Here is a 27595-nt window from a genome sequence, read left to right as displayed (position 1 = left end):
TACGCATTAACCGAGTGTAAAAATTAAACTCTGAAATACAAAATAGCGTAAAATGGTACGCATTAACCGAGTGTAAAAATCAAACTCTGAAATCAAAATAGCGTAAAATCATGATAATGTAACTTTAATTGAAAAAAAAAAATACAAATGTATTAAATTTTATGATTAAGCCATAATCACTAAAATCATATTTCAACTTCCAAATTTGTTTATGTACTTATCTTTCAAGTAGAAGTTAAAAGATAATAAATGAAACCCTGTGTTTTACAATGTAACAAGTATATAAATTAATAACATCCTAAGATCTACCTATTTATATATATATCTTAAGATTTCTCAAAGTTAAGATAGTTTTGTGAAATAGTATGCTGTGGTATCTTATGATTGTCATAAGTGAAATCTTAAGACACTCTTATAAATTATCTTATGACAGATCTTAAAATCAGTTTTGCGAAACTTAGTCCTGAATATTAGACCCTGAGGAGAAGGTTGAGACCCCCCCCCCCCCTGAAAAACATTGCTAGGGGTTGACAGCTTTTTTGGGGAGGGGGGGGGGGATCTGGATTAATTCTTGTAAGCATGACCAAATGCATTCTTACACTTCATGATATTTTACTCATAAAGTGATATAACACACCAAGGAAATTATTGTGGATGAAAATATAAGAGAGATGTGAGCTATTTATATTCATATTTTGAAATTGGAGGCTGCAAAATGTAATTGTTTGTGAAATTTCATCGCGGAAAACTATAAGATCCCTGCAGGACTCCAGACTCATGATCAGCAGAGTAAATGACCAGCTCAGTATTTAATTAACTGATCTATTCTGCCAGACAGTATTCTACAAGACATAAAAATATATTTTTGCATTTGTGTTTTGAAAGGAAGTCGGCCATTATTATCATGTAGCAATCTAACGTAATTGAATGACAATAAAACACACAGCAAATCACGTCATGATGCTTGCTCTATAACGGGTATGTATCTCCACATCTTTAGCTCACCTGAGCTGTAAATTCAAGTGAGCTTGACTGATCGCCTGTTGTCCATCTGTCTGTCCATAAACTTTATGTATTTTTGACTTTTTCTCCAGAACCACAAAGCCAGGTGAGAATTTCAAGCAAACTTGATTGCCATAATTTCCATGGTGAATGAAAGGGATTCAAAATTGTTCAAATGGAGGGTCACATCCTTTACAAAGGGGAGATAATTAAGAAATAGTGAAAATATGGTGGCATTATTCAAAATTCTTCTCAAGAACTACTGGGCCAGAAAAGAAAACAAAAAATTATGTGAAAGCTTCTTTAATGAGTGCAGATTCATACAATCATGTAATTGTTAAAATCATGGCCCTCGAGAGTAGGGTCAGGGGGCACAATCTTTTTAAAAAGTCCTCCAAGATCAGCGAGGCCATGTCAGTTAAATTGATTTTGAGATATCCCCATGTTTGTTTGGATTAAAGTTCAGTTAAAACACAACCCCATGTGGCAAGATTGGGGGTCATATAATACGGTGGAAATTTGTCATTAGGATTAAAGATTGTAAAGATCTTTTTGAAAAACGTCAAGAACAGCAGGACCGAGGTGACTCGATCAGGTGAACATTGTGTCCCATGGGCCTCTTGTTCTTCTTTTATATCAGAAGTTTCCATGTTTCTTGGTACATCTGAGTGCTCGTTTTTCTTTTGGTCTGATTGATTTTCTCTTTGTGAGCACAATAGCTCTCATTTCTGAACAATTAATTGGCCATTATAAGGGCTTTTGAGAGAAAAAAAAATTCCATGTAGCAAGTTTGAAAAGCTAAACGAACATGATTTCCATGACAAACACCCAAAGAGGAAGTGCACAAAAGGTTTATAGTGGAGGTTGGTTGCAATTCATGGTGATGTGATACAATATGATATAAATGCACATGATTTGAATCAGTCTGAAAAACGGTATAATTGTGCATGGTTTAAATGCATCAGACTGGTACCAAGGAGTCTTGATCATTTGATGTCTAGGTGAAGTAGTTGGGATGTCTTTGTTTGCTTTCATGCTGCTTGTTTCTCACTCTTGTGAAGCGGAGAAGAGATGCTTGGATTACTTCTTTCTGTGTATCTGTCCACGATTTTTATGGTAATATTAATTTTCAACCATACAACACAGAGATACACAGCACCCACTTTTCTAGGATGACATGTATTTATTGCAAAATTATGGGAGGTGCATTATATACAATTATTGACATCAATAGGAGAATTTAGCTAACCCTACAATTATAATATTATTTTTAAGGGTATAGCTAAATCATCATATTGAGTGAGAGAATGTTAATTTGATTAAATATTTAAATCAGAACACCAGAACTGGCTACTAGTGCTTGTCAAACAAATTCCTCGTCAGCTATCTTTGTTTACAGTTAAGGTGCAGGACCTAGTGTGATAAGAGTTGTGGGTTTTCATTGGACAACTAAAAAGAAAGCTCTTATAAATCATCTTGTTATGAATTACTTAATTATTATACTGAGCTAACATTTATTTTCAAATATTTCCATTTACAACAAAATTCTTTACTTTGATATAATTTGAATTTCTTGATAATTAGACTGTGACATCACAAGCAATTATTGCTGAAAGCGGGATGCAGTTTTTATTCCAGAGAAAGACGATAATTATGACCAATAATAAACCAATCAGATGGCTATTTCCATAAAACTTTATGTACAATGAATAATAATTGAATATTATGTACAAACATTTACATGCTATTCTTCAAATATGAATATTAATTAACTTTTCTGTAGAAATTGATAGCATTAGTAAGGAAATTTCATATATAGACACTGCAGTGATTACCATCTTTTGAATGAAATATAGATCAACAGTTATGAATACAGTAAATAAACTAAAACTTTAAGGGTACATGTAAGATAATTTAAGACTTGCTGTAATTACTGTAGAAGAGCCACGCACAAATTAAACATTGTTACAGTGTTTAGCAAGTATATATAATAGAATATAAATATCGGAAATTCTAAACTGCAATTTATATAAAACGTACCACAAGTATAAGAAGATGAATCTGCTCCGACCAAACCATTGGTCTATAGCTGTTACCGTAAAAGTAGAGTCTCTAGTGAGCATTTAAATTTGGCATTATTAGCGACAATGGTCAGGGATCGCTGAATTAAGAATTGGATATCTCAGATATTTATTCCACGTCAGAGGTAATAGCTATCTTTCTTTGAATTATAAAGAATTAGCTCTTGCTAAATATCTATACCCATAGTGTATGGACAAATTGCTAAATTTGTCTCAAGTTGCGAGTTGTCGTAAAATTGACACACCTTCAGTTAATTGGATAATGCTGCGAACTTGTTCCTTCGACACATACAGTTGAATAGTAACTGATGGTAGCGTGTTTTGATGAAAATAAAATGATTGAATTTTACCTTACAGATTCCATTATGCATGCGTGTATCAAATGACAGATTTTGCTATTGAAAGAAGAAAAAAACTACAATGAAAGAAGATAAATAAAATTTGCCCCCCCCCCTCCCCTCCAAAAAAAAAGAAGAAAAAAAGAAAAAAAAGCAGTTTTAGCAGGATTGGTGCTAAATTCAGCCATTTAGAGAGGCATCTTCTGTGTTATTGGCAGTTTACGCTTTATAAGTGCACTTGAGAAGATTTATAAAAAATGTGACTCAATTTCAAATCAAGTCTAATGTGTCTGAAAGCAGTTACAGGAATGCAGTGAAATTTCATCTGCATTACATCATTGATAGCTATTCCTCTTATTTATACGATATGAACTGTCTATTGCCAATCAACTAATCAAATATTGATATATAAATTGCACTTGGAAACATTTTATGTAAAATCAATGTGTAAAATTTAAGAGAAAGTAACATTTATTAAAATCAAATTCTCAGAGTGTAAGTAGTGCATTATGTACTTAAGCATTGATCAGCATATTCAACTACTTAGCTAATCAGATTGTTCAGATTTTGAATAAGTTGATACCTTGTGTTTCCAGCCTCAATTCTCTACAGGATTGAAAGTAATTAATTTTTGCTCATAAGATGTATAAAGTAAATTAAACCTGTTTATGCATTATATAAACCACAAAACAGTTTATTTAAAAAAGTGCAAATTTACTGTCCCATCTTACTTTAATATTGTATAAAGTGAGTAGAAATGATGTTAAACTTTAATTCTTTATGTATTTGATTTATTAAAACGCATTGGATGAATAATTCTAAAGAAAATATGGATTTTACATGATGCGGAGCATTAATATTGCCATAGCAACAAAATGGAAACAGAAGAGCCAAACACATTGTGACATCATTCCTAGCATGTCCTATGGTGCAACTTAAAGGCAACTTATTTTATATACGGTATGAACAATGTTGAAAATTCGAACGAACCAATCAAATTGCGTTTTACAGATGAAATTAAATTGTTTCAGAATGCGAATACTCTCACATAATTCATTGAAAACACTCTCTGGTCTGTTGGCACCTATTAAGGCACTGGTAAGCCCAGGACTTCAAATGAAATCTCTACAGTCAGAAGATCTCCATAAATGGGAATGGGTTGCTATCAATTACAGCGTAGAGAGGAGGGAGGGGGGTGGGATCCCTGTCTGTATTTAAATGTCTGCCATTACTGGCATTTCCAGAGACATCTTATTCATACACAGCACTTTTTTTTACTTTTGTTGCAATGATAAATTCCTATTAGTTGTCACCCGGAGATATTTTGAACTTGCGTGACAAAAAAAAATTCTCATTCATGATAGACTAATTCAGATAGTGCTTTTTCAAAATTGTTAAAGGGGAGATTTACTTAGAGCTTGATTTTTAAAAAAAAAAAAAACTTCAATATTGTAATAGTTAGGAATTAGTAAAATTAAACAAATACTTTGCTGACTGGCATCTCGAATTATCACATGTTCATTGACAGTGCTATTAAAGTCAGTGTATAAGTAACGCTTATCATGTTGTCTCCATTTTGTCGTTCATTACAATTCCATTTTTGCAGGTTTGCGGAGCTAGGTTCTTCCACAGTTTTATTACTCTCCTTTTTAGTTGCCTTTGAAGTCAATCTCTTTGTTTTAAATTTCTGGAATTATATCCCTGTTCCCATTTTGTATACTTACCGGTATACTGCTAAAACTTCCATATTTCATCAATATTTCATGAATAATTGACGCCTAGTCATAGTTTAGTGTAGGATGGGAATTAATTTTGTTACATTTATGGATTAGACATGCTGCTGTAGGCACGCGGGGAGGCGGAGAAGGTGCTGACCCCATATAAAGACGTGTTACGGGAAATATGTCATTTGCTTAGATGAACACAAATTGTATGTGTCACGATTAGCTGTGCAAAACAGACACAAATCCAATATGGAATTGAAATTTTTTTCTCTCATGAAAAATGAAGAAATATTCAGAGCATGCACTACAAGTAATATATCTATGGAATGTTTTTAGGAAATTAGTGTTACATAAAACCGCTTTTAAAGGGAGTGAAAATATAATTGTAAATAGAAGTTGTGATTTATGGCTGTGATGTAGCTTGTAATTATCAGAGAAATAATGATGCAAGAAATTTGTTTTATTTATGCCTGTCAGATTTTTTTGATTCCCAAAAACGAAAAATAATTTCATGGTTGAACGATGGAAAATGGAAAGTGGTAATTTTTGTGATGTTATTATGAATAATTCATATCCCATTTCTGTTGCATAAAAAAATATATTTGTAACAGCTTTTGCCCTGTATAGAAATTGCGCTAGGAAATATGATATTTTAATCGGATAAAATATCAAAAATCAAATGAACAGAGAAAGCATCACTGATATCATTTATCTAATGGGAGAAAAAAAAAAACTACAAAAAAGACAACAACAAAACAATGAAAACAAAAAATCAGAACTCTCTTAAATTTTTTTTTATGGGGCAGTATTGACTTGCAGATTAGGATTTGTGTACATTTTAAATTGGCCTGAACAATTACGACTGAAAATGACAAAACATTACCATTCATTATGAGAGACATTGTCAAGCAATGTTGGAGCATGGGGTATGTGAGCCTGCTCAGGTTTTCTTTCATTTAAACATGATTTAAATGATTAAAAATAATTGTTAACTTAAACTTTCCTTTGACAAAATTAAAGCACAATACATACATGTACATGTACAGTACATTAAGTAATAAAACATGTATTTAATGTCTAATCAGTCAATAGATACATGTATTTAATGTCTAATCAGTCAATATATACGTGTATTTAATGTCTAATCAGTCAATAGATAGATGTATTTAATGTCTAATCAGTCAATATATACATGTGTTTAATGTCTAATCAGTCAATATATACATGTATTTAATGTCTAATCAGTCAATAGATACGTGTATTTAATGTCTAATCAGTCAATAGATACATGTATTTAATGTCTAATCAGTCAATAGATACATGTATTTAATGTCTAATCAGTCAATAGATACATGTATTTAATGTCTAATCAGTCAATAGATACATGTATTTAATGTCTAATCAGTCAATAGATACATGTATTTAATGTCTAATCAGTCAATAGATACATGTATTTAATGTCTAATCAGTCAATAGATACATGTATTTAATGTCTAATCAGTCAATAGATACATGTGTTTAATGTCTAATCAGTCAATAGATACATGTGTTTAATGTCTAATCAGTCAATAGATACATGTATTTAATGTCTAATCAGTCAATAGATACATGTATTTAATGTCTAATCAGTCAATAGATACGTGTATTTAATGTCTAATCAGTCAATAGATACGTGTGTTTAATGTCTAATCAGTCAATAGATACGTGTGTTTAATGTCTAATCAGTCAATAGATACGTGTGTTTAATGTCTAATCAGTCAATAGATACGTGTGTTTAATGTCTAATCAGTCAATAGATACATGTGTTTAATGTCTAATCAGTCAATAGATACATGTGTTTAATGTCTAATCAGTCAATAGATACGTGTATTTAATGTCTAATCAGTCAATAGATACATGTGTTTAATGTCTAATCAGTCAATAGATACGTGTATTTAATGTCTAATCAGTCAATAGATACGTGTGTTTAATGTCTAATCAGTCAATAGATACATGTGTTTAATGTCTAATCAGTCAATAGATACATGTATTTAATGTCTAATCAGTCAATAGATACGTGTATTTAATGTCTAATCAGTCAATAGATAGATGTGTTTAATGTCTAATCAGTCAATAGATATAATGTATTTAATGTCTAATCAGTCAATAGATCCATGTATTTAATATCTAATCAGTCAATAGATACGTGTATTTAATGTCTAATCAGTCAATAGATACGTGTATTTAATATCTAATCAGTCAATAGATACGTGTATTTAATGTCTAATCAGTCAATAGATACGTGTATTTAATGTCTAATCAGTCAATAGATACATGTATTTAATGTCTAATCAGTCAATAGATACGTGTGTTTAATGTCTAATCAGTCAATAGATACATGTATTTAATATCTAATCAGTCAATAGATACGTGTATTTAATGTCTAATCAGTCAATAGATACATGTATTTAATGTCTAATCAGTCAATAGATAGATGTGTTTATAATGTCTAATCAGTCAATAGATACGTGTATTTAATATCTAATCAGTCAATAGATACATGTATTTAATGTCTAATCAGTCAATAGATACATGTATTTAATATCTAATCAGTCAATAGATACGTGTATTTAATGTCTAATCAGTCAATAGATACGTGTATTTAATGTCTAATCAGTCAATAGATACATGTATTTAATATCTAATCAGTCAATAGATACGTGTGTTTAATGTCTAATCAGTCAATAGATACATGTATTTAATGTCTAATCAGTCAATAGATACGTGTGTTTAATGTCTAATCAGTCAATAGATACGTGTATTTAATGTCTAATCAGTCAATAGATACATGTGTTTAATGTCTAATCAGTCAATAGATAGATGTATTTAATGTCTAATCAGTCAATAGATACGTGTATTTAATGTCTAATCAGTCAATATATAGATGTATTTAATATCTAATCAGTCAATAGATACGTGTGTTTAATGTCTAATCAGTCAATAGATACATGTGTTTAATGTCTAATCAGTCAATAGATAGACCTCTGCATGTTTTCCTCGGTGCTGGGAACAGCTCTATATGTGTTTTATTGCCCTCGGCAATAGAACACATGGATTTGTACCCAACATCTCAGGGGGTAAGCTGTTGACATGAAGTATCGGTAAACGATCGTGCGACATACGTGACAGATGTACGTACTATCAATTCATGATTTACACCAGAACGATATTATCAGCTCTGATTGGGCAGAATCTTATTCAGATAAAGCCGTATAAAGTGAAATTAAGGGTGAAGAACTATTGTCATAATGACCAACGTCCTTTCGGTTGGAAAAATAGATATCAGTAATATATATTTGTAAAATGTTGTCCCTAATTTTGACTCTGTGACTTAATTAGCTGATAATTACTGTTTGAAGCTGCCAATCCGTGAGTTTGAATCTTGCAGGGTTTTAAAAAAAATTCCTCATGCAGTTACTTTCTACTAAAACTGCATTTCTTTTACACTGAGTAAAGTAAAACTTTATGAAGTTTTCAATTTCAACATTTTATCATACATATCCTCCACTATCCATTCATTAACAGTTTCCTCAGATATGATATGTAATCCTCCATCTTTTCTTTAGTAAGTTGGATGATTGCTACGGTAATCGGAACGTAGAAATGATTCTTCAACAAAGGAACATTGCTGTACTTGGAGTGGTCAAACCTTTCTGACATGGCGATCTAATCGCGTTGTAATGTCTGGACATTTACAGGCCGGGTCTTTAGGTATATCTACAGAGTACTTAATGTAAAATTGATGGCAGTCAGGTTGACTGGTGTCCACGGCACTGATACAGCCCTAGGTGCTGATTAAAACTCATAAGTTCCATCAATGAATTGATCCCTCAGATCATTTACTAATTGTGATTGCTTCTGTAGGGTGTGGATAAAAGTCTATTGATTTGGCAATGTTAGAGAATGCAGCAAACCGTATGGAAAAAGCGAAGATGGATTCCAAGATATTGGTATCATAAAGGAGTAGAAATGGTTTTGATGCTCGCAAAGTGTCCTGTGTAGCAATCTGAATTGGCTAAAAAAAAAGAAAAACCCTGCTCGGGAATGATATTGACATGATTGGACTTTGTGGAAAGACTGATAGTTTCTCTTGGCAACATGCAGCAATTAAAATTTTCTTTGTTTAGTCTTAATCAATTCTCCCAGATATTTTTTTTTCCAGAAGGGGAAACATCAATTTCATTGGAGTGACTTTGATGGCAGACGTATTAAAGTAGGAAGTTCTGCTGCAGCTGTAGTATTTAATTTATCATCATCAAACGCAAAATTCATTTCAATTTACCATCATTAGCTTTAAGATATTCAGATCATAATGGCTGATTGTATGCATGGGTTTTAGCCTATAGCTCTGAAATGGTATAAATTTCAATTAGCTATATATGACTCAAATATCAAGCAGTGAAACGGCCAATACACTTTAACATTTCTTGACATTGGGATCTTGCCTAAATTACCCACAATTCCTGTTGATTGAATCATTAATTGATTAATCAATTGCCACATAAAGGTGAAGTAGTACGTTTTACGAGTCGCTATGTGTGCCAATGGTCTCATTTGAAGTTGAACATGAAACGTGCAGGTCGAGTATTATAGCCTTGCTTGTACAAACAAACGATGTTGTTAGAGAGAATAATTTCATTGTCAGGGGGAACATAAATCTCTGTTAGAGATTCATAAGTCACAAGCTATGTAAAATGTCGTTTTCGTACAGCTCTGATGATTTTAATTTCCTTTATTGGGCGAAAACATTGTACTTAAGGGGTGTAAGGAAATTACGCTAGTTTAATTTTCAAGTAAGACAAGCTCTTTTTTTTTATGGAATATTTTGAGTTGTTTAGATTTTATTATGTTGGTTTTTATTACATGATCGCTCAAATGGCAAATTTAACACCCACACATTTTTTTTCCAACCAATTTTACGTCAGGCTTGTCGTGGTTCCGCAATAACAATTTAACTGTGCAGTCTTCGCAGAGATTTTGCCGTCAGCTAATTGGAAATCAGATCCTGGTGATTCCTTGGTTTTTAGTTCACCTGGCCGAGGGCTATTGCCATCTCTGTTGGAGTGCTTCATCTCTTTGTTGGTGTCGAGCAGTCTCTGTGAACAGTTATATGTTGATATTTATAGAATTTATAGACTTCCCCAGATGGCTGCACACCTTTGTATGACAAGCCCGTTTACTGTTAGCTGCAGAACTGTAGCTCTCTGAAAAAATATTTTGACGGAACAGAGAGCTACAGATCCACCCCTTATGAAAACCTTTGATTTACGGTGCACAAAAAGCTGCGCATGGTTGAGGCCTGATATCGTTGTATTCTTGTGTTGCTGTCTCATAAATTTAATATCAGTTCAGTCAAAATATTTTTTCAGAGAGCTACAGTTCTGTAGCTAGTTTACTGTTTTTTTCCAAAAAAGAGATATCTCTTTACCTATTAGATTGAGCCCTGCTCGTGCCACAGCCGTGTCAAACCTCTCTTTACCTATTAGATTGGGCCCTGCTCGTGCCATAGCCGTGTCAAACCTCTCTTTACCTGTTAGATTGAGCCCTGCTCGTGCCACAGCCGTGTCAAACCTAATACATATTGCTCCTTCGCCAAATGCTCAGAATTTAGAAATGAGACTCGCAGGCCTTTTTGGATATCACCTTAACTTTAAGATGGAGGTCTCCGAGTCGTGACAGGAACTAGCTGTCACAGTAAAGTACCAGCTCACTGCTCCGGCCCTGGGCCCCAGGCATTATAGGTCTAACTTTGTGGTACTTCACCTAGAGGGCCCTGAGCCCCAGGCATTATAGGTCTAACTTTGTGGTACTTCACCTAGAGGGCCCTGAGCCCCAGGCATTATAGGTCTAACTTTGTGGTACTTCACCAAGAGCTGGTGATGTCACAATACGATGGAGAAAGTCTTGACGGGACGTAAAACATGCTGATACACCCCTGTATACATCTCTGTAACCTAGAGAGGTATTTCTAACTCTGATAGATGCTGCTTTATGGTAGAGAGATACTTTATTGATGTAAAAGAGATATCTTTCAAACTTAAAACGATATTTCTTGCAGATTTTCTCAGAGATATACATGTAGCTCTCTAACTTTGAGAAATATCTCTTAAAACCAAAGCGATAATTTCTCATTTTACTACAATGATATCTACTATGCATGACCTTGTCATTTATGTGATGTAATAAGCTAATTAATGCGAGAGTGGCGGGGAAAGTTCTAGGAGGTTGTTGAGATTGTTTTAATTAATTGCCACCATGCAGGCTGAATCAAGTGAGTTGCATGATAAATACGGCAGTACTTTGATCCCTTGAATTTTTTAAGAACTGGTAGAAAATTAAACATCAGTTTTATATATAATTTATTTATAATGCTATATCCTCCATATTCTTTGACAAAAGGAGGAAATTAAGCATATATATTCAAAAATGAATAAATTCTCTATTATAACTGTACTTCAGAATATCAATTTATGAATATTGCAGAGGCATCAGAATTGTGCCTATTAAACGCACTGATATTATCACATCAAGTTGTACTTTTAAAAGAATTATTCATTTTGAATCATCCTATCTAAATAAATTAATAGTAATTGCTTCATTGATTAGTAGTATAGTGTCAAGTTGAACATGGGTTCCTACAATATTTATTTTTAGTTTCCCTGTCTCAGAATCTTAATTTGTATGATGTCAGCGGGCTTTCATTTTGTGGAACATTCCATGTGCATTCAACCAGTCTGAGATTTAAAATAACTGAGAGAGGTATCTCTTTTTGATTGCAATGTATCGCGTTTGGACACTTAAAAAGATATCTCTTTTGTTTTGAAAGTTATTTGATATCATGCAAATTCTTATTAAAATATTTCTTTTAGTTAAAGAAATATCTATCAATGTAAAGGAAATAATTCTCTTATTGATCGGTTGGTTGAAAATTGTTTAATGTTCCTCACTTATCAGAGATTGTGTTGCACCAAAACAAGGGAGGAGGTTACAACACTATAGTGATTGTTTGTGAACAATTAGAGGACAATCTAAGCCTCACTTTCACTACATATAGAAATGAAGTATTTAATTGAGGAATATGCTATAGAAAATTTAGTTCAATGAAATGAATTCTATTTATCATTTCCCTAAACTTTGGAGTGTGCTGGTATTGTGTATGAAATCATGAAATCGACAAACCCGTGTATCAAGAGACAGAATAACAGTGGCTGAGGAACTGAGAATCACATTATATTTTACATGGTGTAAGGATAGATTTACTGATGAGGATAATGGAAGAGCTGGTCCGACTCATCACAACTCCGGTCATCATAATGCTAGATGTGGTGTCTCCATTAAACGCGGACAAACCAAATAATAAGCACAGTTAGCTGCACTAAGTTATCTGACAATCCGTAAAGTTTCACTGAAATCGTATACAGTCAAACCTCGTTATCTCGAATTTGATGGGACTGAGATAACACTTCGAGATATTTGAGATATCGAGGGTAAAATACTTGAAGAATAAGTGGTTGGGACTCAACTGTCCAAATCACTTCGACATATCCATGGTGTTCGAGACATCGGTGTTCCAGATATCGAAGTTGAACTGTATTGTTCAGTTCTTATTATTTTAAAACTGTTTTTTTTATAAATTTTTCTCATCAAAAAATTAAAATTTATTGTTTTCATATTGACTTGCTTACCAATTGCCAGTCAGACAGATTCGATCACTAGTGGTTATATCTATAGATATCTCTGTTAATTGGTAGTAATTAATTAAGAGCACCTGACTATAGAGATTCAGGGTGGCCCGGGTTCGAATCCCGTTCTGGTCTGTTGCATTTTCTACTTAACCTGCAGTTTCGCCTGCATGTAACTTAAGACTACCATAAAATCTTTAATTTTTGTGGGTTTAGCTTTTGTTGTTTTAGTTCATGTCGTATTCTCTTCCAAACCCGATGAAAATCTGAACCCATGAAAACAAGTTCCATAGTAATTTACCTGTCGTAATTTCAGGAAAATAGTGCTCTCTCGTTATCATGTGAATAAGTAGTACATGTATGATTAATGATTTCAGTGAAATATTATGCGTAGGGAAACTTGCTTTGATATTTTGATTGAATGTCTGGTATAGTGAAATAGAAACATTGATCATTTGTCATTTAGTGGCTACTGAAGGTATCCGCTACTGCCGTTTGATCTGGATTGTCTTTAGCAGGTGAAATGTATTAACACCCATCATTTCATCTTCAGTGACACAGGTGTTTCAGTCCTAACGTGTTTTGCAGACGACACGAAAAGCATGGATTAAATCTGACCAGCTTAATATTTGTCTGTTCATTAATTTGTCTTCTGGTGAAAAATGGCAATGATACAAAATCTGTCCATTGAGGTCAATTTTTTTAATGTGCTATCTCTCTGTACCAGTGGTAAATTACTGCTGAGAAATTGGATGTGAAATTTCAGAGTGGAAGCAGTTTGATTTATCTAATAAGTTATGATGTGAAATATATTACAGCAGCATCTCATAAAACCTATGAGGTTTTGCAGTAGATTTTCAATGTTCATGCATTATATATATATGATATTCTGTAGAATTTTCTTGTGTCCAATTATCACATCTTGCAGATTATTACGCAGATAGACTTTATAATCTCGACTTATTCTTAACAGTTGATAATTATGCCCATTAGAACATTTTGTTAGTGTGATCTGTAAATTGAAAACAAAATGTCATGTAGTTATGGGTAGAGTTGTTTTCTGATGAAAGGAAATTAAGGGACAAAATACATCTTTTTAAGAGTCTTGCATATCTTTAAAACTTACATAACACAATCATTGGAATAATATGCCGTAGTATAAATGAAGTATATCATTTTACACAATTTTGGTGATATATAGTTGAAATAGATTTGTTTTGTTTTAATGTTCTTTAGAGAGAGAGAGAGAGAGAGAGAGAGTCTATTAACAGAATTTTCTATCTAAAGAATTTTATTTCAATTTTGCAGACTTTGGAGAACCTTAAAATAAATGACAACCATGATACTGCCAAAAAAGTGAGATATTAAAATGCATGTGCATTTTGAGCAGAACAACTCCACGCGAACCGAATGTACCATCCACTCCCTGTCATGGATGGGAAAGGTACCGGACGTACCGGACAACAATGGTGGCTGGAAGTTGAACCGGAACCAGTATTACATGGAAGGCTGGCTGGCGAGTGGGAATGCAAAAGGGGTGGTGGGAGTCACATTCACCACCAGTCACTGCAAGAAGTATGATCCACCACCCAGGAGTAATTTTAATTTGAGAGGACACAAAAGTGAGGTGGGTGTTTTTTTTAACCTCTTGAGCTGATCGATTGAGCCTCAAGTATAATTTTTTTTTTTTAAATCAAAACTACTCTGTTGTCTGTAAACATTTCACATTTTCTTTAGAACCACTGGTGCATTTTTTTAAAAACGAACTTGGCATTAAAATTAATATTCAATGGTAAAAATATCTATCTCAGTTGTTTGATCAATCTTTCTATCTATAGCTACTATTGAGGTAGAGAGAAAGATGAAAAAGTGAAGATTACGAACAGTGATCAATCTCATAACTTGTATAAGCAATACAAAATAGGAAGTTGGGCAAACATTGACCCCTAGACACACCAGAGGTGGGATCAGGTGCCTAGGAGAAGTAAGCATCCCATGTTGACCGGTCACATCCACCAGGAGTCCTATATCTTGATCAGATGGATGTTAATAATGATACAAGTATAGAACCAAACTCTCTACCATGGGAGACAATTAGAATGATAGATATAGGGCCCTGTATAATCCAGAATCATTAAGTCAAAAGTTACAAATTTTATGTGATGGCTTTCAGGTGTAATTTTAAACCTGAGGACCCATGTAGAGTGAGCCCAGAAAAAATGAAAGAAAAAAAGTGTTGGAAAATTAAATCTTTAAAAAATCACCAAAGGTTTCTTGAATTGAGATCATTCACTTGCATTCCATATGATCTCGAGTATCTGACCATTTTCTGTCTTTGACAAATCTGTATGGAACAAGTTAATGTCTGAGTGAAACCTTAAAAATGATAATGAGCAACTGGAAGGAGAAGTTGGTGCTTTCAGTGAAGGGAATGGGGATTTGTGATAAGCTGAAACTGGATATAAGCATTGAGGTTTTCCCCCCAAAATTTCTCTCATAAAGTCTCTCAAGTAATCAGAGACACAAGTTCGAAAGCCTGAAAGAAGTTGACTAATGTAACTTGAAGTGCTCAATCAATGCGAGCGGATTTTCTTGATTTATAAGGGAATTGAGATTGCTGCTTTTATACGTTTTCTGCGAAAGTTAAGAAAGTTCTCTCCAATAGACGATGCCTTCTCTGGTATTGATTGTCGAGTGTGGAAAAAGAAAATGTGTTGTTGCGTTCTCCCATGATTTATTCTATTAAAGTGAGATTTACCATTGCATTAAGAATGTTGTGACACAACATGGTTCGAAAATCTCATTGTGTTGCCTCTCAAGATTACGACAAGCCTTGTTATACAAGACTAATGGGGCCTATGTGGGTCACATGTTTTATAATGATTTTTCATGCGCAGATACAAGATTGGAATCTGACGTAATGTGATGTATACAGGAATGAGGCAAATTTTCGGAATTGTGTCAGACCAACATTAAATGATAAATTTGTTTTGGAATGATTTATGTAGCACATGATACTGAAGCAAATCAATTAAGTCTTTTATTGTCTCTGGACTGAATACGTGATTGGAAATTTGTGAAAGAAAAATACTAGACTCCAGGGGTTGAGAATTTGCTAAAAAAATTTGTATTGATTTTTTTTTTATTGTTTTCATATTTTTGATACTTGTTTGTATTACGATAATTCGTTTAAATTTGTACACTTTAAACCTTAGTAAACCAACACCTCATGACTCTTTCTTAACAAAGGTTTTTATTAAATAAAATTAATGTACATTGCAACTATATTCAAAAATACACACACACACACATACAATTTCTATACTTCATCTTTTGAAATGGAATGTATAAATGTCCAAAAAAAAGAAGGTTTTTAATGGATATTTCTGCTACTTTGATAGTATATTGATGCAGCTGTAAAGTAGAACACACACACAAACAAAAAAAATAACCCTTAAAAGACAACCAATGTTAGTTAAACTCTGTAGACATGATTGTAGTTCCCCATGTGAATAATTATTCTGATTTTATCTGCGATATTTTGCAAATAGCACCGTGGTGTATATATTCGGAGAGATTAATTTGTATCTTCCGGAAGGTATATTTGTTCTCTTATACCCTCTGCGGAGCCACTGTCAATATTTCCCTCAAGTTGCCATTGTTAATACATGTATGCATGGGTTTCCATCAATAACACCCATTAGGCAATGCAATCATATATATTGCAGTGCGGTGATCGTAGAGCAGGGCTGCGTTTGATCATTGGAGAGTTTCTTGGTGGTGGCTTCCAGCAGGAAATTTTATAGAGGAGTCAAAATTTTTATTTACAAACTAATATTTCAAAGAAGGTTCCTAGGAGCGCCCCGTGTGGCATGGAAGTATATGCAGATGTAATTAATCTCGCTGCCTACGACAACAATTAGAAGATATCGGATGTAAATTTTATTTGATGTAAATTTCATCCTCATTTGATATTTGACCGAATGCTGTATTTATGAAGCTTGGAGTTCACAGAACTAAATGCATGACTGTGAGACACCATATTAGTATTTTTGGAAAATGCACTGCTATGTTTTCAAAAATGATGAATAAATTCAATTTAGGTAAATAGAAGATTTTGAGTAAAATTTTACCAGGAGTGTGATTTTTCCTCTATTCAGAAGATATCCTCCGATTGGCTAAATTTAAAAAAAAAATGAAATATACTTTGGGTTTCTAAAATGACCAAAAAAAAAAGAAGATATTTTTTTGATAGGGGAGGTGTTTTCCTCCCTTTTGGACCATATTTCCTCTGATTTCTGAGGAATTCTGACTGAGTCACAACCCTGATTACAGAGGAACAACCATTATGATTTAGAAATAGAGCAGATTCAGCTTGTGTGTCGTGTATGATAAACCTTTGATATTTCATTATTTGTTCTCAATATAAAGTCTGCTCATCACTTGTTCTCAATATAAAGTCTGACACACAAGCGACCTCTGAACTTAAGATATAAACCTATATATAGAAAAATAACTTGTTGAATTACTATAAATACAGATATTTAAGCAGGACATGCCAAACTCATTATGACAGATGTGGAAATGGTGGTGTATTCAGCTTTGCTTGTTATACAAATTAATCCATGGTTGTATTGGGTTTTTTTTATCCCGGTAAAGTAAACAAACCATAGACATTTATTCCTTAAAGAAAAGCAGAATAATTTGAAAGTCAATGACGAGAATATTAAAAAGAAATATTGACTAGATCTAATATGATTGGAGCTGCCATTGTTAAAGGGAGCGTATGCATGCTATCGTAGCTGACACAGGGATTCTGATGACATTGAAGTCGACATCCTGTCCGTGCTTCCTGTGCGTCATAATATTAATGCAGGTCTGTAAACGACTGACTTTCTTATAGCTGGATCACACAGCGGTACAAAAGATGTGAGCCCTAAAGGCTTAGTTAAATGAGAAGCTGGTGAAATTATCTCCCCTTAAAGTAGAACATAAATATTGGTTTTTATTATCAATTAATGTTCGTTGAAGTTGACTCAAATACTGCATGGGTATCAAATGTTTATAACCACAATGCACTTTTAACAAAGTGAAGCTGTCAGAATTTGTTCAGTCGGTGGTTTAGACAACTCTTACCTTGTTTCTTGTCGTGTTAGGGGGATCTTTAAAGATGCCGCGTTATTATACTACTGGCACGATCGACAGGGACAGTTTTCATTTCATTTGTGTGTGCCATAATGTTCATGGTGAATTTTATCAAATGGCCCTCAGATAAACACACTTTTTGTTGCACATACGTAGATTGATCCGGGGTTTAGATTCAGTTATCCGTAATTTCACTGCAGTTATTGTGAATATGATATGAATGTGGTGTACACAATTTGTTTCTTTGTTTAACGTCCCACTCTTAATAGGGGTGTTACCAGTTGTAGGAGAAATACCACAAATTTTAACCCATGTGTGGTACTCTCTGTCATATAGCATTGATTGTGTTAACGAGAAATACCTCAAATTTTAACCCATGTGTGGTACTCTCTGTCATATAGCATTGATTGTGTTAACGAGAAATACCACAAATTTTAACCCATGTGTGGTACTCTCTGTCATATAGCATTGATTGTGTTAACGAGAAATACCACAAATTTTAACCCATGTGTGGTACTCTCTGTCATATAGCATTGATTGTGTTAACGAGAAATACCACAAATTTTAACCCATGTGTGGTACTCTCTGTCATATAGCATTGATTGTGTTAACGAGAAATACCTCAAATTTTAACCCATGTGTGGTACTCTCTGTCATATAGCATTGATTGTGTTAACGAGAAATACCTCAAATTTTAACCCATGTGTGGTACTCTCTGTCATATAGCATTGATTGTGTTAACGAGAAATACCACAAATTTTAACCCATGTGTGGTACTCTCTGTCATATAACATTGATTGTGTTAACGAGAAATACCACAAATTTTAACCCATGTGTGGTACTCTCTGTCATATAACATTGATTGTGTTAACGCCTGCTTAGAAGACATATTTTTTGTTTTAAAAAAAGGAAGACCAATGGCTTTCGCTTTAAAGGGATCGTAAAGGTCATATTTTTCCCAATTTTTTGAAAGAATTAAATTGAGTCCAAATGACTCGTACGAGTCATTTTCTGTAAAATATAACAAAATGCATTTATATCCTAATTTAAAACGATGATAGTCTTCAAAATACATGTATGTCCCCTGAATTTTTGCTTCCTGGACAAAAATTAAATCTTTTCAGTATAAAGAAATGATACCAGCATTATTATGTAATTTTACACACCAGACATATAAGTAATCACGAAGTTGTTGGATAGTAACTTAGGTTTTTTTTTAAAGTGTCTGTAAGGGGCTGAAATAGGCCTCATTCCCAATGCTAAAAAGCAGGTATTAATTTTTACCAATTTTTACATTGAAATTCCCAAACATTTATTGTTCATCCTTCACAGGCCCAAAGATTACAATTTTTGCTTCAAAATTGTTAAATAAATGTAATTTTTTGGCCTCTGCTTATTTGAATGAGGTAAGCTTTGACAAAATTGAAAGTAAGAAGGAGTCCAATTATACCTTAATGCACTGGTCCCCCCTCTATTTCTATGTCTATGAAATGTTTTCCCAATTTGAAACCAATGCCACTATTTTTTATCCCATTTGGAAAGGCACATACCTAAAAAAAAGTAGTTTGTTTTTACCATCAAGGTGTGAGTAGAGAGACTAAACAGACGACATTCTGGTTTTGGGATGGTAATTAACTTATAAAAGGGTATTTTAACCTCTACATTCAATACTTTCCACATGGAATGGATGTCTAAATCTTGGCAGGAAATTTACCGTCTTACAAGAGCCCCAGGCTTTATATTTTGTTTCCATTTCAATAATTAATGTAAATTTGTCTTAGCATGCCTCAATTGCCACATGCTATCCTCGCACAAAGAAGTGTATTAAAGAACCCCCTCTGGAGTTAGCAGTAAATAGGGTTTATTGTTGGGTAAACTTGATATCCTGAAAGTGATATGGTCTTGATCAAGCCTTATTCTGCAACAGAAATTTCTTTCATAATCTCTCTTTGGCCTCTGTCAAGAAATATTTGCCAATTTTCTTACAAAAAGCTCTTGGCTTCTGTGCCTGCCAGTCCCTGGTATTGTAGTCCTGAGTTCTATAGGCAGGCAGCCTCGACACAAGATGCCTGTTTTGTTTCCTACTATTAGCACTGAAGACTCCTTCTGAAGCTCGAGTTCTTCATTAATGGTTCTTTGGAGAGCATTTAAGACCAGTGAAGCTTAGTTTTTGGAGATAATCTAAGTTATAATTGTGTTAGATTCATTTCACTGTGTTTGATATGATACATACCACAGCTGGTCGTTCTCGTGGACCTCCGAGCTTGTAGACGCGGTGTTTTAAAATGGAGGTTCTGGTCTGCTTTACTGATATATATAACTAATCAATTAGTAATCAATATCAAATTGTATATATAGAAATATATATAGATAGGGGAAAATGTTAAAATGTATCTTACTTTGTACTTATTTAAAATCATGACATGCAAAAACTACACTTACTTCCTACTAAGTGAATAAATAGGAATAGTAAACACTGTTATCTAATTGTTCCAGGGTATATAATAAAGTTTACTTCAGTTAAGACAAACAGCCACCCTTCTCATCTGTTTCTATTTTAATGTGATTTTTCATCTAATTGTTTCTAATTTGACGTGATTTTCATCTGTTTCTGATTTGACGTGATTTTTCATCTGTTTCTATTTTGACGTGATAATTGTGATAAAATTTCAACATGTTTTTCTTTTCTTTTGTCAGTCAACAACGCAGTACTCTGACAATAAGTGATAGACATGTGATATACGCGGTGTCCATTCACAGCTGAAGTGGGTGAAATTATGAATTCATATAACATCCAACTAAAGCATAATATTCCAAAGACCTCTGAATGAACCCGAGTGTCTGATTCCTATTCAACTTCATGTAGACAATTTATTTGAAGATATGGTGTAATTACCGGTATTGAAGAGCCAGCTAGGTCACACCCCTAAGTAATTAGCATTTTGAAATTACAGCAATTTTTGCAATTCCCACAAAAAAGGTACAGTGAGAGATCACTCGATCTGTCTGTCTGTCTGTATTACTTGTTATGGGTCACAGCAGTGAGAGATCGCTCTGTCTGTCTGTCTGTATTACTTGTTATGGGTCACAGCAGTGAGAGATCACTCTGTCTGTCTGTCCATCTGTCCGTTTGTATTACTTGTAATGGGTCACAGCGGGAGACACATATTCTCTCCTTGCTGTATGTTTATTGGACTGGGAGAATCTGACATACAGAACAGACGATGGAATTATCATGTAGTTTTGTTTCACTGCATGGTGAGACACATGACTAAGTAATGAATATTCATTAGTGAGGATGACAGCTCATGCTACTCTAACTGTATCAGTTCGCCACACGTCTAATTGTTATTGAAATTTACAGCAATAACGGAAGGTTTTATTAGCATTTCTGTATATTTATCATGATTAGATAGGTTATGAATAGAAAACTTCATTCTTACATTGTCAATGGCATGTGTATATATTAATTTACAGACATTTTTCTTACTACCAGCCAAAAATCAGTATGTTTTAAACGGTTTTATATTGTGATAGTGTGGGTGTCATAATTAAGTGAACTGAGACAAAACTGAGATGGGTTAAACTTGACGTATTATTGTATCCAATGCTTGAAAATAGTTTAATTTGGTTTTAAAACTACGAATGTGCAGAACACATAACATTAAGTTAAAGGTGGAAGACAATTTTCACAGAGATAGTAAAAATCACTTAGACTCTTTGTAACATTACATTCTGAAATAGAAATCATGCAGTTCCCAGGGAACAAGAATATTTGATTTTTCGTCTCTGGCCATTTCAACATTTTACCCATAAATTGAAGAATGACTAGATTTTAGAGCCGGAAATAGCTTCCATCTTCAGCTATAATTTTCTATCATTTGTAGGGGTGTTATATATCTATATTTACACCTAGTCCCTTCTGTAGACTTTTCAGCCTGACGTTCATATATGTTTTATATTAATTTATTTTTTCCATTATTTTCCCCAGGTGACGTTAGTTCGTTGGAATGAGCCTTACCAGAAACTTGCCACGTGTGACGTACAGGGAGCCATCTTTGTCTGGATAAAACATGAAGGGAGGTGGTCCACTGAACTCATCAATGACAGAAATAGTCAGGTGACAGTCGGCTTATTCTATACTTATATATTACACAGTGGCAAGCCCAGCTTAGTTGTCTTTAATTCATAATAAGATTTATACTGAATAAATGTTCATTGATGAATCTGTTCATTTCTCATGATTATTATAAATTTCTCATGATTATTATAAAAATTTATAGTAAAATTATTATATCGCATTATATTATGATATTGTGGGGATCTCGAGGGTTTGTTGTGTTTTGTTTTATGATAAATTATTTTCTCACATTATCACCAGTGTGAGATCGACTTTACCCATGTGAGACAGCCATGTGAGATTTTTCTGTCTCACACTGCTGCGACGTCATTTGATTGTGACGTCATATATTTTCTATGATTTACGTTACACGGTGAAGATTTACGTTACACGGTGAAGCAAAAATATTTTTCATTGTTATCTTTAAATTTTAATGTAGAAAAGCTTTCTGGTGGACAACCTTGGGTTTTTTAGTTTACACTTCCAGTGTAAACCATTTTCGGATACGCTCTTTCTGCCTGTCTAATTAGTTTTTGCATCGAAGTTCAAATGAGGATTTTGATAATTTAGAATTTTCTCAAAGCTCCTAAATTTATGCACTAAACTGTAGGTAAAATGTGAGAAAAATAATCCTTCATTATTAACTCGTGTGGGGTAGGGAAATTCCACCTCTGGAACAAGATTCGCTGTCTAGGACTCGGCAAAGCCTCGTCCTAGACTGCGAATCTTGTCCCCTCGGTGGAATTTCCCTATCCCACACTCGTACTAATGAAGGATTCTATTAATATCGCATTATATTATAATATTGTGGGGATCCCGAGGGTTTGTTGTGTTTTCTTTTAAGATAAATTATTATATCGCATTATATTATAATATTGTGGGGATCTCGAGGGTTTGTTGTGTTTTGTTTTATGATAAATTATTATATCGCATTATATTATAATATTGTGGGGATCTCGAGGGTTTGTTGTGTTTTGTTTTATGATAAATTATTATATTGCATTATATTATAATATTGTGGGGATCTCCAGGGTTTGTTGTGTTTTGTTTTATGATAAATTATTATATCGCATTATATTATAATATTGTGGGGATCTCGAGGGTTTGTTGTGTTTTGTTTTATGATAAATTATTATATCGCATTATATTATAATATTGTGGGGATCTCGAGGGTTTGTTGTGTTTTGTTTTTTGTTGTTACAGTAGTAAATTTTAAGCCGATTTGGCGACATAGGTTGATTAATGTAGATATATAATGATTTATGGTAGCAGAAAAGTTCTTTGGTCACGTTGCAACCAGCTCGTTCCAATGATCACACAATTGAGTCTCATGTTTTGATCTTCATCAGCTGAAAAATTATGGGGATTATTCCGGAAAAATGTTGCTGTCACTGCGGCAATCAGAATTCCTCAAATGTCACGTGCTTTTGACATAGATCTGGGATGTAATACGATGGCATCCATGAGAGAATTTAATGCAGTGTAATCTGTGACGTGTGTACGTGTAACATAGTGCTGTAGGCTGTGACGTCATAGATTATAACGCATCAAATTCTCTCATGGATGCCATCGTATTACATTCCAGATCTATGTCAAAAGCACGTGACATTTGAGGAATTCTGATTGGTCACTGCAGTATACATGTACTTCATGGACACATACCCGTAGATAAATAAATATTAATAGTTTGGAAATTTAAGTGCCATTTAGTGTTTTTAAATTCAACCTTTCTCATATTACCTCTGTATGTTTTGTTGTGGATAAGATTGTTTGGTTTGAAAGAAAAACAATCACAGCTTATAATATGATGTCACAATGCACTGTTTACATCGACCGCATCATATATATTTCCTGAGTTAAATGAATATAGATGGATTAAATGCCTGAAGTTGTGTTGTAATATGTTATGGGTCTTAATTGATTGCTCGTTTCAACGCAGTCATGCCGTAAAACATATTATGACTGATTTCCTCGGGGGGTCTTCAGGTTAATGAAGTTTCTGAGGTATTGATGTACAAATTCTCCTTCCCTGGGAGTTAGGCAAATGTAGTCCCAGAGGTATAGATGTACAAATTCTTCTTTCCTCAGGGCTTGAAGCTAACTTATTTTGTCACCAGTCCAGCCGGACTGATGGGGTATAATTTCAACCAGTCCGTAGAAAAATTTACCAGTCCAACAGAGTTTTCTGGAAATTATTAAACATATTTCGTTAATGTTATCAAAATGAAATTTAACTCAATATGCCTCAGACAATATTGTAACACTTAAATGTGGGATTTATATCTAATACGAATCAGATTCGTCTGATATCTACAGATTGAAGCATGCCAAATCTGTGTATAAAATTTCATAAGTATAATTTCCAAAATGATGCTTTAGAAAATTAACCAGTCCCATCGGACTGACCAAAACAAATGTCAGTCAGTCCACCAGACTTTTAACCAGTCACAGACTGACGGGCATATGTTAATTTTGAGTCCTGTTCCTGGGGGGTCAGGTAAATGTAGTTCCTGAGGAATAGATGTACAAATTCTTCTTTCCTGGAGGGGGAGGTAGGGGACAGGTAAATGTAGTTTCTGGGGTATGGATGTACAAATTTATACAAATTCTCCTTCCTTCCCTTGCGGGGGGGGGGGGGGGGGGGGGGGGGGGGGGGTCAGGTAAATGTAGTTTTTGAGGTATGGATGTACTAATCCTCCTTCTCCATAAAAAAAAGTGTGAAGCAATATGACTATGAAGAACAACTGTCCAACAACTCTCTGACAGCCACCATAAAATCATGGACTGAGTATGCACATTTCTCAGACTAAGACAATTTTATGAAATCGTTTTTCAATAGGTGACAGATTTTTCCTGGTCTCATGATGGAAGAATGGCCCTAATTTGTTACTGTGATGGTTTCGTTCTGGTGGGGTCAGTGGCTGGACAGATGTATTGGTCATCTATGCTAAACCTGGACCAGACAACTATCACTTGTGGGGTGTGGTCTCCTGATGATCAGCAGGTAAATACAGAACTCATGTGTACGGGTTTTTATCGAATTTAATGATGATAATAAAATTAAATCAGGCCATACCAGAGTTACAGATCGCATGTGTACAGGTTTCTATCAAATTTAATGATAATAATGAAATTAAATCAGGCCGTACCAGAGTTACAGATCGCATGTGTACACCGGGGTTTCTATTAATTTAGATAATGATAATAAAAAAAATTAAATCGGGCCGTACCAGAGTTAGAGAACTGTCTACTGGTTTCTTTCGATTTAATGATAATGAAAATTTAAATAAGGCCATACCAGAGTTAGAGCTGTTGCACAGAAGGGTGGAATGGGATCTGTACCCAATTTCTATAAATTTTATTTATAAAGAAATTAAATTAGACAGCTAATACCTAGGATATGACCTGCCTTTCAGTTTCATTAATCCAATTGCAATTACAAATAGAAATTTGCTTTGTTTTAGAGAATATGCTTTTCCTTCTGTGTATGTTAACTTAGATGAAAAAATGTGTTGTGCAGCTACGACGACGAAAAGTTCATTGACTTCAGTGTGATTAATCCCTCTTAATCTGTCGTTGTTGAATCAAGATTTCGCAGTGTATGATCAAAGGATACAGAAAAAGTGTTCCTTGATATTAATATTTTATTAACTACAACATTAGCTGTCTAAAATATTCCAAATTGGTTGTAACAGAAAATGTCTGTGTTTCCAAGCAAAATTCCCGCTATAAGAAAGGAATTTCCCCCCTGTTGTTGGTTGTTGATTGACGACCAAAGGATGTAGGTGGAAAATTGCTACGTATCATTGTTACCATCACCCAATCTAATGGTTTGTAAAATGTCACTTGATGGCTTATAAAGGAAAAAAAAACGGAGCGTTTAGATATAGCGGGTAATTTGTGGTCTTGAGAGGACTTATCTCCTACAGAAACGTCAAGCTTGAAATAACAGACTTCTGAAGATTAAGTAAGTCTGTCCAAGCATCCCATGATTATTCGAAGCTGAGGACAGCTCGATTTTTACATTCTTCCAAATTTAGTTGAGGACTTCCTGCTCTACAGTGTTGAACAGTTCAACTTTCTTATAAATTTCATCTCAATGTATGGAGGTCTTTTATTTCTTTTTTATTTCAATGTAGCAGATAATTGGCAAGATTGAGCAAATTAAGATATCTTCATTAATTGTTTTTCAAGCTTTTGAAAATTCATAAAAGGAAGTTAATTGCCCTGGCATCCACCCAAATCCTGTACACCTACGTTTAATGTCTTCTAAGCATGCTAAAGCAGTCTCAAATTAATGGGCCATTTTCAGGGATTTAAAGCTTTTAAGGCAATCAGCATGAAATATTACCACAGAGACAAAGGGAGATAACTATGTGTATAGACGTAGGGTTTTTCCCGGCAACATTTCATAATCTTGTCAGGATAATGAAATGTTCAAAGGGAAACTGCTGAAATCCCCAACTAAGGAAAATGCACGACGACATGCATAAACACAATTTTTCATGGTAATTAAAAAATCCATATCGCATCCACCATTTTCGGTGGAAATGAAGACGTTTATAATCCCTAATGGTTGTAGTTGATGAGATCATTTATCAAATATGCATGAAAATCTTATAATGAAAATGGTTTGATAGAATCCCATTATTATTAGCTCACCTGGTCCACAACATCAAGTGAGCCTTCATGATTCAAGTGGTTCTTTGTCATCATAGTCTTCTTTTTAAGAATCCAGAACTCCTGTGGGGATCCGGGTTAGAATAGGTCCTCAGTACCCCTTGCTTGTCATAAGAGACAACAAAAGGGGCAGTCCTTGGGATGAGACCGCAAAAACTGAGGTCCCGTGTCACAGCAGGTGTGGCACGATAAAAATCCCTCCCTGTTCAAAGGTCATATGTGTCAAGCATAGGTCTAAATTTTGCAGCCTTTCACCGGCTATGGTGATGTCTCCATATGGGTGAAAAATTCTCAAGAGGGACGTTAAACAATATACAATCAATCAATCATATCATAACCTTACCCACATATCCTTCCTTCATATTTAGGGGAAAGGGGGGGGGGGGGGGGGGTTATTACTTGTAAGGCTCTTCATACTAAAATAATTACTTACATCTTTGAGTGAAATGCTATGATACAAAAATTTATTGATTTTTCTGTTCTTTTGTTTCAAACTTGAATATTAAATCCTAAATCCTCCACTGAAAAGAGACTTGGATATCTCCCGATGTGCTAATGAGTAATCCAAGGTATGTTCAATTATTCCACGGTCATGAAGGTATAAAGATTATAAAACCTTGACGTAGTAATCCACGACTACTTATAACTAATGTTAATTTCATTAAGGAGGCCCCATATACACTGCAAACATCTGCTACCCAAGGAGGCGCCCCATGCACTGCAAACATCTGCTACCTTAATTTTGCAATTTAAAGTGATTGGTCCTGATTTCAGAATTATGATT

General features: G+C 34.2%; 1 protein-coding gene across 8 annotated transcripts in view; it reads left to right on the top strand.

Annotated features, from left to right (window-relative positions):
* Positions 1-27595, top strand: part of LOC125674185 (tubby-related protein 4-like) — an 89100-nt gene that overhangs the window by 13018 nt on the left and 48487 nt on the right. For all 8 annotated transcript variants that reach the window (XM_048911273.2, XM_048911276.2, XM_048911274.2 and 5 more), the window contains 3 exons: positions 14175-14493; positions 22003-22131; positions 24971-25135. In XM_048911273.2, the coding sequence (XP_048767230.2) occupies positions 14236-14493; positions 22003-22131; positions 24971-25135 (552 nt within the window). In that variant the 5' untranslated portion in view covers positions 14175-14235. The remainder of the gene's footprint in view (positions 1-14174; positions 14494-22002; positions 22132-24970; positions 25136-27595) is intronic.

Source organism: Ostrea edulis, chromosome 3 (genome assembly GCF_947568905.1).
Source record: "Ostrea edulis chromosome 3, xbOstEdul1.1, whole genome shotgun sequence".
Classification (NCBI taxonomy): domain Eukaryota; kingdom Metazoa; phylum Mollusca; class Bivalvia; order Ostreida; family Ostreidae; genus Ostrea; species Ostrea edulis.
Note: the sequence above shows the minus strand (reverse complement) of the source record. Positions and strands in the feature narration are given on the sequence as shown.